Raw genomic sequence first — 16,643 nt, forward strand, 5'->3', positions numbered from 1 at the left:
TGCTGATCTTGAACTTTACTTAGACTTTAGAGAAAGTAGGAGTCGTATGGTGACTCTTCATACTGTAGAAATACTGGTAACTAACCCCAATAAGCAGTTTCAACTGGGCATACCTCTTGGAAAGCAAAAGAAATAAACTATTCTCTTTCTCTATTGCATGGGCTTCCTCATCACAGCTTGGCTAAGGAAATGTGTAAGGCACAGCTTGGAGGATTCTTCCTGTATCTTGGGAGGCACTTAGAGAAAGCAAGAATGAGTAGTCTTCATGGAGAAGCACCCTTAAAAGAGCTACCGAGATATGTATTGTTTGTTATGTTAAAGGGGTGGCTGAATCCTCTTGACATACAGTAGATCAAACACATTATTTCACACAAACCTAAAACAGTGAAAACCCCATGGCTATGGTAGCCAGGCTTTGAAGGAGGACAGCAGCAGGCTTTACCATTTTCATAGAAGGAAAAAAGTTAATGACATACAGGTAGGGAGGAAACAGTCAATGATCTTTGCTCCAAGGTAAACTCTTAGCTGTACTGCTGGTTTGGCTTAAGGCAACAAAATGATACCACAGAATGGAACACTCATTCCCTTCCTCAATCAGTGTCACTGGATACAGTCCATGACGTGGATTTGTAGAGTGTCCATGTCTGGAGCCCTGTACTGGCACTTGGGACAAGAGAACTCAATTGGTTCTTCAGCAAGGCTTTGTCTTCTCACTGTTAGAAGCTGAGGGTGGAATGGGGCAGGACCCCTCGGGAAACCTGGAAGGACAAGAAAAGTACAGTCAATCTGCATGCACCAGTATATTTACTCCCTCATGCTAGCAGTGATGACAACACTTCACATTTGTTCTCATAGCTGTAAGTTCCTTCAAGAAAGCAGAAGAGGGAATCAAGAGGGACAAATCTCTTCAGGATGCTTGGAGTATATTTAAAAACCACAATACTAGATGCTTGGGAGGAATATATGCCACACTTGTGGAAAGATGACAGCAGGTTCAAGATGCCAGAATGGTTAACCAGCAATAAATAAAGGCAGGCAATAAAGTTTTTGGTTTTTTTAAAGGAATTCTTAAAACATGCCAAATTGATTAGAAATAACATAAGCAGTATGCTTGTGTGTGAACTGATTTTTTTTCTCTTAAGGATAAGCAACACTAAAACACACCTGGCTGAGGTTGTGGCCGCATTTCTGAATGGCGATTCCTCATCTCTTCCATCAGAGAACTGTTTAGGGAGAGATAACCACAATTCAGTTTATTTGTAATACTAACCCTTTCCCAGGAAAAGTGAAAGACGTACAGTGGTACCTCGGGTTACAGACGCTTCAGGTTAGACTCCGCTAACCCAGAAATAGTACCTCGGGTTAAGAACTTTGCTTCAGGATGAGAACAGAAATCGTGCTCTGGTGGCACGGCGGCAGCAGGAGGCCCCATTAGCTAAAGTGGTGCTTCAGGTTAAGTACAGACCTCCGGAACGAATTAAGTACTTAACCCAAGGGACCACTGTATAAGGTTCGTTGCCTTTGGCTACAGACCACTTTCATACCTTGCCTAAAATCAAAAGAAGCTTAACACAGATACCAACACCACAGCTGATGTGGACAAACTACTACATTCTAGGTGTGTCAGTGTTTTCATCCATCCCCTACTCACCGTCTGACTCCCTCAGATTCTGCTTGCAGCTTTTCATAATCTCTCTGCAGTTGAGCAACTTGCTCCAGCAGGGCCTCTCGCTGTTCATGTAGTTTTTCCCGAGCATGACGCTCTGCCAAGAAGTCTGTCTTGTAGATATCGGCCTGAATAAAAAGTAGGGTGACAGCTACTTTACCTCTTACTGCACTACTCACATTCCCCAGGTTGCCACAAACATACACACCAATCCCTTTTCCAGCATGGCTACTTCCCCATGGCAAACTTAATTCCCTACTCACCTGTGCCTTGAGCACTGGCACAGTCTCCATGATAGCCTTGTGCTGCTCGGCCTCCTCCTTCAGCTTGTCAATCAGTTCCTGCTTGGCCACCAGAGCCTCTTCAGCCTGCTGTAATTGCTCAGACAATTCAGCAGCCCGCACATCCAAACCCTGAGGAGGGGACAGAGTTCAATAATGCTACAGCACTGTAGGCAACTTTCTGCTGGGGACTGCATGCCAATGGTTCTAAATTAATTAAATCAGGCTAAGACTGCCCTGTTTTGATTTTTAACATGACTAAAGTCTATTAAGTTTGTTGGGATTACTCTTAAAAAAGGTATACAAAGGGTATGCATTTATATTTAGTACAACAGACCACTATAGTTACTTTGGAAATACTGTAAATTTCTTTCTGACTTTAGTGTGACTGATACATAAACACAATATATACACACACATACCTTTTTGTTTTTGTACCTGGAGAACCCACTCTGCCACAAGCCATACAACTAGGAAATTATTCTTATTACTATTTTATCAAATAAAATACTGCCCCTTCCAAACCTTTTTAAACTATATAGAACAAGGGTGGCTAAAGTTTTTCAGGCCCAGGGCCACAATGACCAACCCTCTAGGAGCCAAGGCTGAAGTGTAAAGTTGTTGCAAAAGAAGGTAAGCCTTCCAAAAGACCCCTCAATAAATGACACCCATTTTAAACTATTTTTGTCACTCATTATTACTAAATTTAATAAGGGTACGATGATCATTTGACATGAGGCTTGCCACCTGTTTTCTTTTTAAAGTTTAAAAAAGCAATTGGGGCGCTTTTGGCATCAGAGCATAGGAATTGTCAGTATTTTTTAAGAATTAAAACCAACTTTGGGCACAAATTTCTTTATTGCAAATGATAAACAGGAATTATCAGTATAATATTTTTTTTTTAAGGGACAGATTTGAGGGGCTGGGGGCCCTAAAGCAACTTTTGGCATGGGACACATGGGAACCGTCATCATTATTAAACTTATTTTAAGGGACTAGATATGGTCTGTGGTCATGTATTAGCCACCCCAACACAGGAATGGGGGGCAAATGCTTTACAAATGCCAGGAAAAATGAGAAAACCGGAACTCTGATGGGTTGGAAGAAATGGGGCAGCTCTAAAAAGTATCAGGTGCTGCATGTTGCTAGAGGGAAAATGAAGCATGACATCTCAATCTACCTCCCCGCCCCCACCAAGACAAAGTGGAAAAGGGACCCTTTATAGAATTAAGGTTTTCATTACAAAGCATCATTTCTCCCACCTGGCTCCACTTCTCATTTTCTAGACTGGCTTTGATATGAGAGTCATACTCCTGGAAGAGCTGGTGATAGGCCACCTGCAGCTGAGCTAATTTTCTCCTATAGAGGAGAGAGGGAATAGATCAGTTTATAGGTACTTGCCACAGGGCTAAATCCCCCAGGCTCTTGCCTCTCCCATCCTCTCACTCACTTTTCCTCTGTGGCGCTCTGCCGCTCCACTCGCAAGGCGCTTTCTAGATTTTGCACCTGCAGGCGCAACTGATCGACTTGCACACTGTGCTGTTTGGTGCGGGCTTCAGCCTCCTTTTCAAGATGTTGGAGTCTTTCGCCAGCTGCACGGACCCTGTAGCACAGCAGAAAAGACAAATACAGCTCTTTACCTGCTAGCCAAGATTTCCTGGGTAGACAGAATTACCCTTGCCTTTTCACCCCAGAAAATATGTACCATGACAGCACTAGATCCAGCATTGTTTGATTCAATAGGTTTTCTACGCAACTCCTTGAATCTTCTTCATCGTAACACTCGGTGCTGTCATCCTCTTCTGTGGCTTCACATGGAAAGTGGGCCACTGTTGAGGATGTGCATGTAACTGAGGGTGGGGTTCTCTCTGACCTTTCCATCATAGCTGCTTGCATTCCTGAAGAAGCAACCTGCCGACCTCTTCACCAAGGCAAGTGACAGAGGTGAAAATATCAAAGCAGCATCCCCAGCTCTTCAACATTTTTTGTCATTATTTTTGTGATCCCATACACTGTGAGAAAGCACATGGAAGGCCAGCAGCAGTTCCCAACTTGCTTTTTGGTTTGACACCTAACCACTGGAAGAAAAAAAAAAGGCTTCCTCTCTAATGGGCTGCCAGTTCTAATGGATCAAAGCTGTCTCCTATATTTTTCTGAGACTGGGTCTTGATTTTGGTATTCAAAACACCTAGTGTTTTTCACAGAGGCATGAGCTAATCAAGCAAATGTGGCTGTTCCAGATTTAAGGCGCCAGGTACAGGACACATCCAGACCCCTGCTGCACAAAGGACGTCACATGATCTCTTCCAGTTTGAGGTCAGTATGCTTGGAGGGGAAAGACAGTGGAGCCAATCTCCCTGTCCCACAGAGCAGGCCCAGCTCATTGTTTCATAATGTCTGCATCACTGCAGGCAAAAAGGCCTCCCTCCAGCCACTTGCCAACCACACAGCCTGACCACACAAGTCTCCTGCGTGACTCACCTCTCCTCCAGCTCTTTCTTTTCCTGTGTGCAGGTTTCCAGGCGACTTTGGCTCTCCTGCAACTCCCCCAACAAGGAAGTCACCTGAGCCTTTACTGAGGCCTTGTCCTCCCCAGCCTGCTGTAATGAGAGTGGGAGACAGATCACAGGTCAGTCAGTACCTGTGAAGTGGGACAGACAGGAACCTCTGAAGCTTGTGGGAACAAGATTTTCATACTAGAGTGACAATTCACCTCCAACTGCTTGCTCAGTGTTTGTAGCTGCTGCTGGGTCTCGTGCTCCCATGCTGCCAGACGCACGAGCTCCTCTCTGGCTGATGCCAGCTCTTGACGAAGGGCTGAACTCCTGGGGGTGGGAATGATAAAATGTGCGGCTGTTGAACTTCACAAGATAGCATGTCCTCTACTCTACTTCAGTACTAGCCACTACAGGTTCCATCACTCAGTAGCAAACCCTTGATGTCCTGTCCAAAATATACTAGTTATGATCTACCAAAGCTACACTGGGGGAGGAGGGGTTGTTTGTGGATAGGACATTCATCCTAGGATTTACCCAATAATGCTCATTATTCTGAGGGATAGTAGCATCCACCTCAACACTCCATACTCCAAAACCTTCCATTGCTTTGGGTGTTGCAAATACTATACATTTGCTACCCTTTCACCTGCCATTCTTCAGCCCCCAAGATTTAAATTGCTATTGTCTTCATGCTTCCACTGACAGTCCTTACACAAGGTTGGGGAGGAGGGGGAAAGTATGATTCTGTCATGACCTGATGATTCTGTTAATGCACACGCACTCTGAAGCACTGATGGGAAACCTTTATCCCTCAAAGTATTGTTTGACGCCCAACAGCTCCAGCCAGCAAAGCCAATGATCAGGGATGATGGGAACTGTAATCCAACAACCCCTGGGAGGCCAGAGATTCCAGCAGCCCTGCTCTAAAATATTTTCCTCACTGAGGTAATAATCCTGGGTCTTGGTTGCACCACCTCACACTATAGGTGGGGACTCAAGAATGCACACTCCTCCATAAATGTACAGCACAGAGAAAATACTGTATCACAAAGAGAAATTCTAGCCAAGTCCTCTTCCTGACGGTAGGTTCATATAATGAGCATTTCATTATATGAAATCCATACATGCAGTGTGAGCTGGTGCAGCTCAAATGCAAGTTTACCACCTCAGTAACTGCTAATAACTTTCCAGTGGCTTCTGGCTCAGAAGTAACCATTTTACCATCCCATCCTCAATTTCCTGGCCACATGGATTCTGCCCATTCTCCTTAAATGGCAGGGATTAACCAATATTGAGTTACTCCTCCTACCTGCTTCAGGGACCAGGCCACATAAATGGCGGGCACTTGGCCTCATTTAGTGGAAGGAGGCTTCCCTGGATCAAATCCTGCCAAATGACTTTTGCATAGCCCCAGCTGTGACTTCCTCTCATTGTACTAACTAACAGCTGGATTCATGGACATCTCCTTTATGGGCTCTCCCCTCCTCAAAACACACTACCTGCCAACATCTGTAAGTTTCACTCCCTAGATGTCTTCCAACATTCTGCCTGCCTGGCTGGACATACCTGAGAAAGTATAAGCATATTATCATGAACTTACTCATCCTCTACCTCCTTCAGCCTCTTGCATAGCTCTTCAGCCTGGTCCTGACCAGAACTATTTCTGTAAAGAAAGAAAGGTAATGCACTGTGAGTTTGCAAAAAAAAAAAAACCCACAACCTAATTTGCAGCATCAACTCTCAGCCAGTTGCAAACACTCTCAAATCTCTAGCCACAGAACACCAGCCCACTAAGTCTTGGCTTTGACATTAAGTCATATGCCAAGCTGGGCTTTGGTAACTCCAGAGTTTTGTGCAGAATGAGATTTCTGAGACTAAGGCTGGCAATCACATTCGGCTGTGATCACTGTCGGCTGCAGTGTGTGTCACACGAGCGTTCCCCACGCTCCTCCCAGGGCTGGAAAGGGGTTAGTTTAACCTCTGGTTTGCTAGTAAAACTGAATTACTGTGTCACGAAATGATGCATGTCTAAAAAGTGTGTCACCAGCATGAAAAGTCTGGAAAGCTCTGCAATAGGTTATTGGTACAAAAGTACAACTATGCTGGGTTTCAGTCTAACTGCCTAGGTGACTGAATTCTATAGTGGAACGTCAGTTGCTGAACGCTTCAGAAGCTGAACAATTTGGAACCTGAACACTGACAACCCGGAAGTGAATGCTTTGATTTCTTTTCTTTTTTTAAAATAATATTTATTAGAGTTTCAAACAATCACAAAAATGACAAAAAAATAACAAAACAAAAAAAGAATAAGAAAAAATTAAAAAATACAAAATACAAAGAAGTAAAACCAATTAAAAACAAGTCAATCCTTCCATGTCTTATCTTTCATTTGCTTGTTTCCCTGACCTCCTCACACCTCCCTTCTTTGTATTCTAGTTCAATAGTTGTTTCAGCAAATCCTTACCATTTTTTCCTTTATCTTAATAGTTTATCTTAATAAATCCATTTTTACATACCCCTTTGTAACATTACTGCTGAAACCACATAACTTCATTCCAACACCCCTCTAACATTCCTTAATGTTACAATATTTCTGTAGATAATCTTTAAATTTCTTCCAATCTTCTTCTACCAACTCTTCTCTTGAATGCTTTGATTTCAAACACGCCTCGGAAGTTGAATGGCTTCCAAGACGTGTTTCTCCCTTTTTTAAAAGGAAATTGCTGACCAGCAATTGTGCCTCAGTTGTTGAAGATTTCGGAAGTCGAACGATCCTCCAGGATGGATTACGTTCAACAACTGAGGTTCCACTGTACCTGGTGAAAAAGCTGGGCTTGCTTCTTTCATTTTTTCTTATCTAACAGTCAGTTATGGGTACCGTGTACCACTAGACAAAAGCCTGCAACCTGGAAGGATCCTGAAATGAACTCCAGGCATATGAACAGGAGCATCCCATGAGATCACCAGGTGCCCCTCCAGGTTCCCCCAACCATTCTAAGACATTACAGATGTTTACTGGGGGAAAGACCCTGGGCTGGCAGCCTGCTTTGGAGGCGCTGTCCCTAGAAAGGCTTGCCTGGCAGGCATTATCTTGTTGTCTTAGCCTAGTGCCAGAAACACCTTTTTATTTCCCCAGACTTTTAAACGTTTGTTGATCTGTTTTATTCGGGTTCATATGAGATTATGCTGATTTTACAAATGTGCTCCTTTGGCTATTTTCGGTGTTAGTTATTTTGTAATGTTTTTAATATTTTATTGTAACTACCTGGGCCACTTGACTAAAAGGCAGTGTATAAGTCTGTTATTATAAATTTGATAACATAAAATAAATAGGTGCACATATGGTCTGGCTTCCCAAGGACCATTCTCTTGGTTTCTCCATGCTAGGGGGCTCTTACCTGGCCCCTGAGCCCTGCAAGGATTCCAATTCCACAGGTTGTTCTTCTGCAACTCCATTCTCCTGGAAAGGTAACCAGATAAGTTAATCTTTACCAGATTCAATATGTTATGGAACACCCCAAAATCCAGATTTTGCTTTAAGAATGATAGCCTGTATCTGAGAAGGATTTTTTTGTTTTGGCTGGGAGAGACAAGAACAGAGATTCCTTTATTGTAACTCTCACAAGGCATATACAGTGGTGCCCTGCCAGACGAATGCCTCGCAAAACGAAAAATGCGCAAGTCGAAAGGGTTTTTCAGTTTTTGCGTCGCTTCGCAAGACGATTTTCCCTATGGGCTTGCTTCGCAAGACGAAACGTCTTGCGAGTTCTTGCGAGTTTGTTTCCTTTTTCTTAAAGCCACTAAGCCGCTAATAGCTGCTAAGCCGCTAATAGCCGTGCTTCACAAGACGAAAAAACCGCAAGACGAAGAGACTCGCGGAACGGATTAATTTCGTCTTGCGAGGCACCACTGTATAAGCAAGCTGAGTTGCAATGTGTCCTGCTAACTGCCATCCCCTTCACTGTAATCTTTGCCTTCATCCCTTATCAGTTGTACTTTTCACCAGACACCTGTTAGTGTTAAGCCAAGAAATGATCACCTAAAATGCCAATTCTTCCTTCTCTCACCCCACAATAGCTAATCAAACTGAAGCTCAATCCAGATCAGACTGTGGCACTGTTAGAGGGCGGTTCCCTAGACCAGATGGCTGGGAGGTGGCCTGCTCTTGATGGGGTCACACTCCTCAGAAGGAGCAGGGGGTACTTCTGGATCCTTTGCTGTCGCCTGAGGCTCAGGTGGGCTTAGTGGTGCAGAGGGCTTTCCATCAGCTTCAGCTGGTGGCCCACCTGCATCCCTACCAGGACAGTGCTGGTGGAAGGAGAGGATGTGCCTAACTGACATCTGTTTGATTGCTAAACAAGTTGACAAGTAGCCACAGTTCTTATACTGTGGGTGGTCCTGGAGCTTCTCTGCTGCTGTATCCATTGTGTCAGGACGTCACGTGGACTTAGAGCATGGGTAGGCAAACTAAGGCCTGGGGACTGGATCCAGCCCAATCGCCTTCTAAATCCGTGGACGGTCCAGGAATCAGTGTGTTTTTACAGGAGTAGAATGTGTCCTTTTATTTAAAATGCATCTCTGGGTTATTTGTGGGGCCTGCCTGGTGCTTTTACGTGAGCAGAATGTGTGCTTTTATTTACAATGTATCTCGGGGGCATAGGAATTAGTTCATTCCCCCCCCCAAAGTATAGTCCGGCCCCCCACAAGGTCTGAGGGACGGTGGACCGGCCCCCTGCTGAAAAAGTTTGCTGACCGCTGACTTTGAGCTTGGTAATTGTGGATTCCCACTGGGGCAGCAGAAGTTTCTGCCACAACTGGATTTACCGTTTGTCAGAAAACACTGATTCTTATGATTGCTAGATCTGCATGCAGATGTCAGTGCAGGGACATGGATGTTTTCCAGTATATTTCCCTGCATCAAATCACTCACTCAGACCCTCATTTGGGCCTGTGTTTCAGGTCACTATCCTAACTTTGGTTGTTTTGCTCTAGTAAACTAGATTATTAGAGTTTATAATAATCTGCAGACAATTTGGAAACTTCAAGTGGTGTAGAATTCAGCACCCAGGTTGCTCACTGGGGCAAGAAGGTTTAAGTATATACCATATTGGCCCGAATATAAGCCACACTTTTTTTTTTTCAATTTCCAACCGTGAAAAGTTAGAGTGCGGTTTAAACTTGCGACCTTATGAAAATTGGCTTTTATAATATGGCTGCTGAAAGAGACATATGGTAAAACGGAACAGATGTGAGTGCCTACAGAATTTTAAGAGGGCGGCTTATATTTGGGTATTGCCTTTTTTATTTTTTTCTTGAATTTTAAAGGTGTGGCTTATTTGCGGGTGCGGCTTATATTCAGGCCAATATGGTAACTCCAATCATGCCCCAACTGCACTGGCTGCCAATTAGTTTCCGGGCCCAATTCAAACTGCTGTTTTTGACCTATAAAGCCTTAAATGGCTTAGGACCGCAATACCTCAAGGACTGACTCTCCCCATATGAACTTCATGTGCCTCCTCCATGAGGGGTCCTGAGGGTAGCAACACAAAAGTGGGCCTTTTCTGTGGTGGCTCCTGCTTGTGGGATGCTCTCCCTAGGGAGGCTCACCTGACACTTTTGCTACATATCTTTTGGCACCAGGCGAAAACATTTGCCTTCTCCTTTTGGAAAATTAAAAATCCAAGGCCTTTTAACCTGGGGGGGTAGTTTATTTGTTACTATTGAAGGTATTTCTGTGTTCTTATATTGTAAACTGTCCAGTGATAGTCAGATGTAGGGTGGTATGGAAAATTAATTAATATTTAAAATCAAGAGGTTTCAATAGCCTGAGGCTTCTGCCAGAAGAGCCCAAGAGCTATGCTACCCATCTCTCCTTCACTTGGCACAGTAGAAGAACAATGCATTTTTGGAAGCCAATTCTCCAAAGTTTAGGAAGACCACTTCCTGGTTATCACCATTTAAAAACTCTTCGCTCCCAATCACTGCCACTCTTCTTCTTTTTTTTAAGGCCAATGAGTTTCAAAAGGAAATGCTTTTCACCTCTGGGATGTCCCTTTGGGATCCAAAAGATTCCTTGTTGCTAAGGAATCTTTTGGATCCCAAAGGGACATCATTTTCCTGTCCAGGAACTCTCCTGTAGACTTTCGTCTACCCTTCTCCTTCCTCAACTCCAATACATCAAGCAGCCACCTCACAGAACTAAGGACAAATACTGTCCCCCTTTCTCTCAGAAAGCCCATCAGCTGCCCAAACCTTTACTCTTTACTCTTCTCCTATTTCCTACTTTTGAGCCCAATCAGATCCCTGTTTCTTGGAGAGATCTACAGCGGTACCTCGGTTTAAGAACAGTCCAGTTTAAGAACAATTTGGTCTACAAACTCCGCAAAACCGGAAATAGTGTCTTGGTTTGATAACTTTATCTCGGTCTAAGAACGGAAGCTGAATGGTGGAAGGGCACTGGCAGCAGCAGGTCTCATTAAGGAAAGCGTGCCTCAGTTTAAGAACAGTTTTGGTTTAAGAACGTCCGGAACGGATTAAGTTTGTAAACCGAGGTACCACTGTACTTTCCTTCGTCCCCTTGCACTGCTCTTTTCTTCTGTTGCTTTTTCTCCTCAGAATCTCATATTCTCCTTCCCATAGCCACCCACTGCAAGAATGGAATCTTTACTCTCAGCCATTGCCCCAAAGTCCCCCATCCACTTTCAATTCATACTTTAAAAACTTTCCCAGAGCTTCACTTAATCACGGTCCAAACTCATTTCCTCCTCTTGACAATGTCCCCTTTCCTTTCTAAAAGCTCTCATGAGTATCCCTTTCCCTTCTCTTACCACCTTCACCCCTTGAGCCAGATCATCCCCTTCCCTTCATTCAGCCAAACATCTTTCTCCCTCCACTATTAGGCTGACCAGTTGCACTGCATCCTGGTTTTTCATGTGTTCCAAGGCATGTTTCTGAAGACAAATAGTTCTTACTATTTGTAGTGGCTTTAAACTTAGCCTACCATCAATATATTGTTTATTGATTCTGTTCAACAACATTAATAAGTATGCTAATTTCCTTTTTATACAATAAAATTTATTTTCAATCTATCTTTGTTAAGCCTCAACGGCCCAATTCTCAATGTTGAAAGACCCTAAGAAGGGAGTGCCAGGGTTGCAGGTGAGAACGGAAGGATTGCAGGCAAACAGTTACACCCCTATTCTAAACTCCATAGGAGCTTTGTCTCCATTGCCTACCCGTGACCCTTTCACATGTTCTGTTGTTTCCCCCACCAACTCTCACCTTCATCTTTACTGCAGGCTTTTCTGTGGGCGAGGTGCCCTTCACTGCTTGTTGCAGTGCACAGATCTCAGCCTGCAATGCCAGCTTGTCTTTCTGCAAGACCTGGTTGGCTTCCTGGAGCTCCTTCAAATCCTCCTCCAGCCTCTCTCTTTTCTGCTGTGGCATCTCAGGGACCTGGAAAAGGGAGAGGAAAGTGCATAACCACGACTGAAAATTTACAACACATCAACCATTGTGATCCAATGTCCAACCCTCCCAGCACAATCTACAAGATAAGAACGTGTGTGTAGCTTTGATAGCTGTGACTTGTATTATTTCTTCGGGACAAGCTCAGACTACACCCACTCACCAAGCTACACAATGCTTCTCCTTACCAGAGCAAGTAGAGCTTCTCCTTGAGTAAGAGTTACAGTGTCTGGCTCCTCTTGTGCTCCAGAGGTCTCTTTCTCTTTGGGAAATGGCTGAGATACTGTCTGTGAGCAGGAAAGCAAAAAATCTGATACACATAAAATAACTAAAATTGTTTCACTGCTTTTCCTGGTTCTCCTCTGTCCATGATGTCAACACACACAGCTTCTTTGCCAGAGGAGCTGCCCTTAAACAGAAGCATGGGAGAGAGGCATTGAAGGGAGCCCGCCCCCACCTCAACACTTCAGCCCTCCCTCTTACCGGTTGCTCCTTCAGTCGCTCCAGTTCCTGGACAGCCTGCTCCAACTGCTTTTTCAGCCCTGTGCGTTCTAAGTGCAGCTTTTCCACCACAAGTCGGGCTTCCTGGAACTTGAGCATGAGGAACTCCTTCTCCTCCTTGTGGGAAGCCTGGAATTGCAGGAACTCCTTGTAGCGCTCCCGCAGCATGTGGTTACTTTGTCGGATAGCTTCTACCAGCAGAACAGAGACAAGGGATGTTTGTGGGATCAATGTGCCTGCTTCTCCACAAGGAAAGGAATCATTCCATTCCGTCTGCTTATGGGACTGAATGAAGATGCATAAGGAAGGGTGTGCCTTCTGTCAAAGCCCTTGTTACATGCAATGCTGAGCCACACCATGGCTTTGTGCAAGCAAGCCAAGGGCCTGCAGACTATGACTGCTTTGCTCCTCTCCAGTCATTTTGCTGCTGAGGTGAGCCAAGCTAAGGTTTCTCCTACGGTTAGAAACATAGAATCATAGAATTGCATATTTGGCTGACAGCTTGTGGTTTGCTTGGGAAAGCTAAACCAAGAGCCCAAGTTTGGAAAATATAGTAAGCCAAACAATGGCTTGGTGCAGTGCATCAACAAAATAACGGAGGAGCAAAGCAGTGGAAGAGTTTGCTCACTTGTGTTAAACTGTGATTTGGCTTACATAGCATTACATGTAAACCAAGCCATTGCTTACTTCCGTTCTGCAAAAAGAGTCTACACTCCTAGAATTCTCTGATCTCTGTTTTAGTAGTATATAATAACCTATTCTGTCATTCTAACAACTAAGAAGTCAGTCTGAAGTAAATTTGCTCAGGATATTTTTGAACTGAAGGGTTAGAATTTATTGAATACATAAATTGTTCAGACTGTGGCAGGAATCCACCCAGCACTCATGTGAAAATGTGATGTGATCTCTTAGAGTAATCAAATGAAACTTCAGCACAAGGCATGACTAAAGTCTGTAATTTTGTCAGGACAAGTTATTTGTTGTTTACTGTTGTAACAATTGTTTTCTCAAAATTTATCTTCTGTACCATGAAAATAAATAAAAACATTATTAAAAAAAGAACAGACAGCTGTAATTTAGGTATGCAAGATTTCAGTTACTTTAGATTCAAAAGCCACTGCTTTTAGCTTGCCTTTTATTTTCTGTTTTTATAAACAGTATTTCATAGGCCAGTTCCACAGCAAAATCAGCGTTAATATACTTCTACTGCCAGCTGCAAATCAGTTGTGATTTAACAACACCCACCCACTTTACTCGTTTGTCCCTGCGCTATAGACACTGATTCTACCAAAGGTGGCTGAAACACCTCTTCTCTACCACATTTTACCACCCATGCTAGGAAAGTAAGAGCTACAAAGATATTCCTGCATATCCCAAAATGGTTTTAGGGATGGAGGACCTTTTGGAATCTCTAATGAAATTAAACCTGGACCTTAAAACAAAATGCATGAATAAGTCCTTTTCCTGGCATGGAAAAACAGCAACTACTCAGAGAAGGGATGGGGAATATGTACCCTCTCTGCGTGTTGTTGGACTCTTAACTCCCATCAGGCCCAGCTCAGCGCGCCCAGCCTTCGGCATGCAGGCAACTCTCCGCAAGCCGCGAGAGCCCGGCGCGGGCTCCCACGGCTTACAGAGATCTGCGCGAAGCCTGGAGAGCGAGAGGGGTCGGTGCGCACCGACCCCTCTCGCTCTCCAGGCTTCAGCGAAAGCCTGCATTCGCCCCATAGGACGCACATACATTTCCCCTTCATTTTTGGAGGGGAAAAAGTGTGTCCTATGGGGCGAAAAATACGGTATATATTTTATTGTAAACAGCCCAGAGAATTTTGGTTACTGGCCAGTATTGAAATGAAATAAACAAGCTGAACAAACTTTAGCTATATCAGTTTCACTCCCAGGAGTCAAATCCCATTAAGTCCACTTCAAGAGTTTTACTTCACAAATGTATCTGGTGCTACTGAAGTTAACAAAAGTGAGAATATAGAATCTGATCAATCTAAACTAGTGTTTTCAAACATGGTACCCTTGCGAAGCTGGATTACAACTCCCATTAGCCCTTGCCAGCATAGCCAATAGTTAAGAATGATGGGTGTTCGGGTCCAAAGTATCAGGAGGACACTAAGTTGCAGAATTCTGCTTTAAACAATTCTAGTGAGCCACCTCACTAGAATTACTTTGGCCACCTCATGAGAAGAGAAGACTCCCTGGAAAAGACCCTGATGTTGGGAGAGATGGAGGGCACAAGGAGAAGGGGACGACAGAGGACGAGATGGTTGGACAGTGTTCTCGAAGCTACAAACATGAATCTGACCAAACTGCGGGAGGCAGTGGAAGACAGGAGTGCCTGGCGTGCTCTGGTCCAGGGGGTCACAAAGAGTCGGACACGACTAAACGACTAAACAACAACAAGTGAGCCACCTACTCTGACAGCACCCAGTCACAGAAATACTCATGGTGGAAATCATGCACTGAGTTCAAACTGAGTGCTGGAATTAAAAAAGTGAACATTTCAACAATCCAACTGATTATTTTCTACGCAGAGCTGCATGACCAACTCAGTTCACCAGGTCCTCACCTTTGAGATCTCTGTTCTCAGCCAGAAAGTGCTGCACAACCTCATGACCTGCCAGCTCAGCTGGAAGGTGAATGGTGGCAGCTTTGCCCAGAGAGGAATCATCGCCCATCATGCCGCAGTCATTACCCGGGCATCCGCCTGGTTGTACCATGTCACAACTCCAGCCCCCTTGGGCTGTACTCATTCAGATAGGTTCTGGGGAGTGGAGAGAATGGTCAAGACGGAAACCTTTAAAAAGCAAATACAGAAATCTATTGAGCTACAGGTCATCAGCTGGAGATAAAAGAACTGTTGGGATAAGCTGCCTATACCTGGGCTGTACCACTTTACATTGTAGGTGGAGGCACATACAACTGAATGCTTCTCCATATATAGAAACAAACAAAAGCATTCCCTGCACACAGAAAATCAGTATGCCAGGGAAAAGGCTACGCTAGAACACTTCTTTCTTGACATCATGGCATTCTATATGGAAAGATTTGTTTTATTTTCATTTTGCAATAGAGCAGCATTTAATTAAACCAACCCGCAAAATGTTGCTGCCCAGGCCTGGGCTTATCATAGTTAGAAATAGGGCAAAATCTCCTGCCATAGAGAGAAGCAGCCTTTCAGCGCCTAACCAAGAGGCGGAGAGGTGGGGGAGAGAAAATCGGAGTCCTGCGTTTCAAAGAGTGAGCGCGTATGGTTCAAGCCCAGTCCTGGTGGGGGGGGGGGCCGGGACGCAGCAGACCTGGGTTCAAGTCTCCGCCTCGCCCCCAAGCTTGCTGGATGACCTGAAGTCCTTCCCGGGAGATCAGCCTGGGCGACGGGGGGGCGGGCAGGAGAGACCGGTGCCGCCAGGGGCTCCGCAGGCCGGCCGCCCGCTCCGGGGCCACCGGAGGCCTCGGGCCTCTTTCGGGGGCCGGGTTCACCCTCCGGGGCTTGAGCGGCGGCGGCGGAGGGGGGGCGGCGGGGAGGAGCCGCGCCTCAGCTTCGGAGCCCGCTTCCTCCTTCCGGGTTCGCCTGTTGCTTTACCTCTTCGAAAGGGATGTCGGGAGGAGAGGGGCAGGGCGGAAGTGACGTGGGCGGAGGCCCTCCGAAGCGAGACTGCCCTGCCGGGGACTTCCGGCGTGATTAGCCTGCATAAGAAGCCCATTGAACTCAGATGTATTTCTCAGTAAACATGTGAAACCTCTGGGCTGTTACAGTGCAGTCCTAAGCATGTTTTATTCAGACGTCTCACTGCGCAATTGCTTCCTAGTGAGCATGTTAGGAGCATCAGAAGTTGCCATATACCAGTCTGACCATTGGGCCATCACGACTGTCTACAGCTCTCCAGATTTTCAGATGGGGACAATCCCAGACCTACCTGAAGATGCTGGAAACTGAACCAGGGTTTTTTGTGTGCAAAAAAGGTGCTCTGCCACTGAAGTGCTGAACAGTCCTTTCCCCAAGTTTAGGATTCCAGCTTTATAGCCCAATCCTAACTGTTTTCTCAAAGGAAAATCCTGTTGATTTCATAGAATCAGAACTGTAGAGTTGGAAGGGACCCCAAGGGTCATCTAGTCCTACCCCCTGCAATGCAGGAATCTCAACTAAAGCATCCATGACAGGTGGCCACCCAACCTCTGCTTTAAAAATGCCAAGGAAGCAAAGTCCATCAGCTCTTGGAG

The 16,643-nt window shown here is 45.0% G+C and overlaps 1 protein-coding gene across 11 annotated transcripts; it reads right to left on the minus strand.

The window, feature by feature from the left end:
- Positions 1-3: 3 nt before the first annotated feature.
- On the minus strand, positions 4-16,028 carry IKBKG (inhibitor of nuclear factor kappa B kinase regulatory subunit gamma). 11 transcript variants are annotated; one of them, XM_083592211.1, is made up of 15 exons: positions 15,722-16,028; positions 14,992-15,186; positions 12,396-12,604; positions 12,101-12,199; positions 11,727-11,900; positions 7,844-7,905; positions 6,046-6,108; positions 4,661-4,772; positions 4,429-4,547; positions 3,398-3,550; positions 3,210-3,306; positions 1,930-2,079; positions 1,652-1,794; positions 1,165-1,223; positions 4-758 (listed from the first exon to the last, which is right to left on the minus strand). In XM_083592211.1, the coding sequence occupies exons 2-15, from the start codon at positions 15,173-15,175 to the stop codon at positions 601-603; spliced, it is 1,782 nt and encodes a 593-aa protein (XP_083448337.1). In that variant the 5' UTR covers positions 15,176-15,186; positions 15,722-16,028; the 3' UTR covers positions 4-600. The 11 variants fall into 11 exon arrangements, with proteins under 11 accessions (XP_083448337.1, XP_083448338.1, XP_083448340.1 ...); XM_083592212.1 differs by having other exon boundaries at positions 14,992-15,219; XM_083592214.1 differs by having other exon boundaries at positions 4,429-4,544; positions 15,722-16,020.
- Positions 16,029-16,643: the final 615 nt, after the last annotated feature.

The sequence above is a fragment of the Podarcis filfolensis genome (genome assembly GCF_964270895.1).
Source record: "Podarcis filfolensis genome assembly, chromosome: 17".
Taxonomy (NCBI): domain Eukaryota; kingdom Metazoa; phylum Chordata; class Lepidosauria; order Squamata; family Lacertidae; genus Podarcis; species Podarcis filfolensis.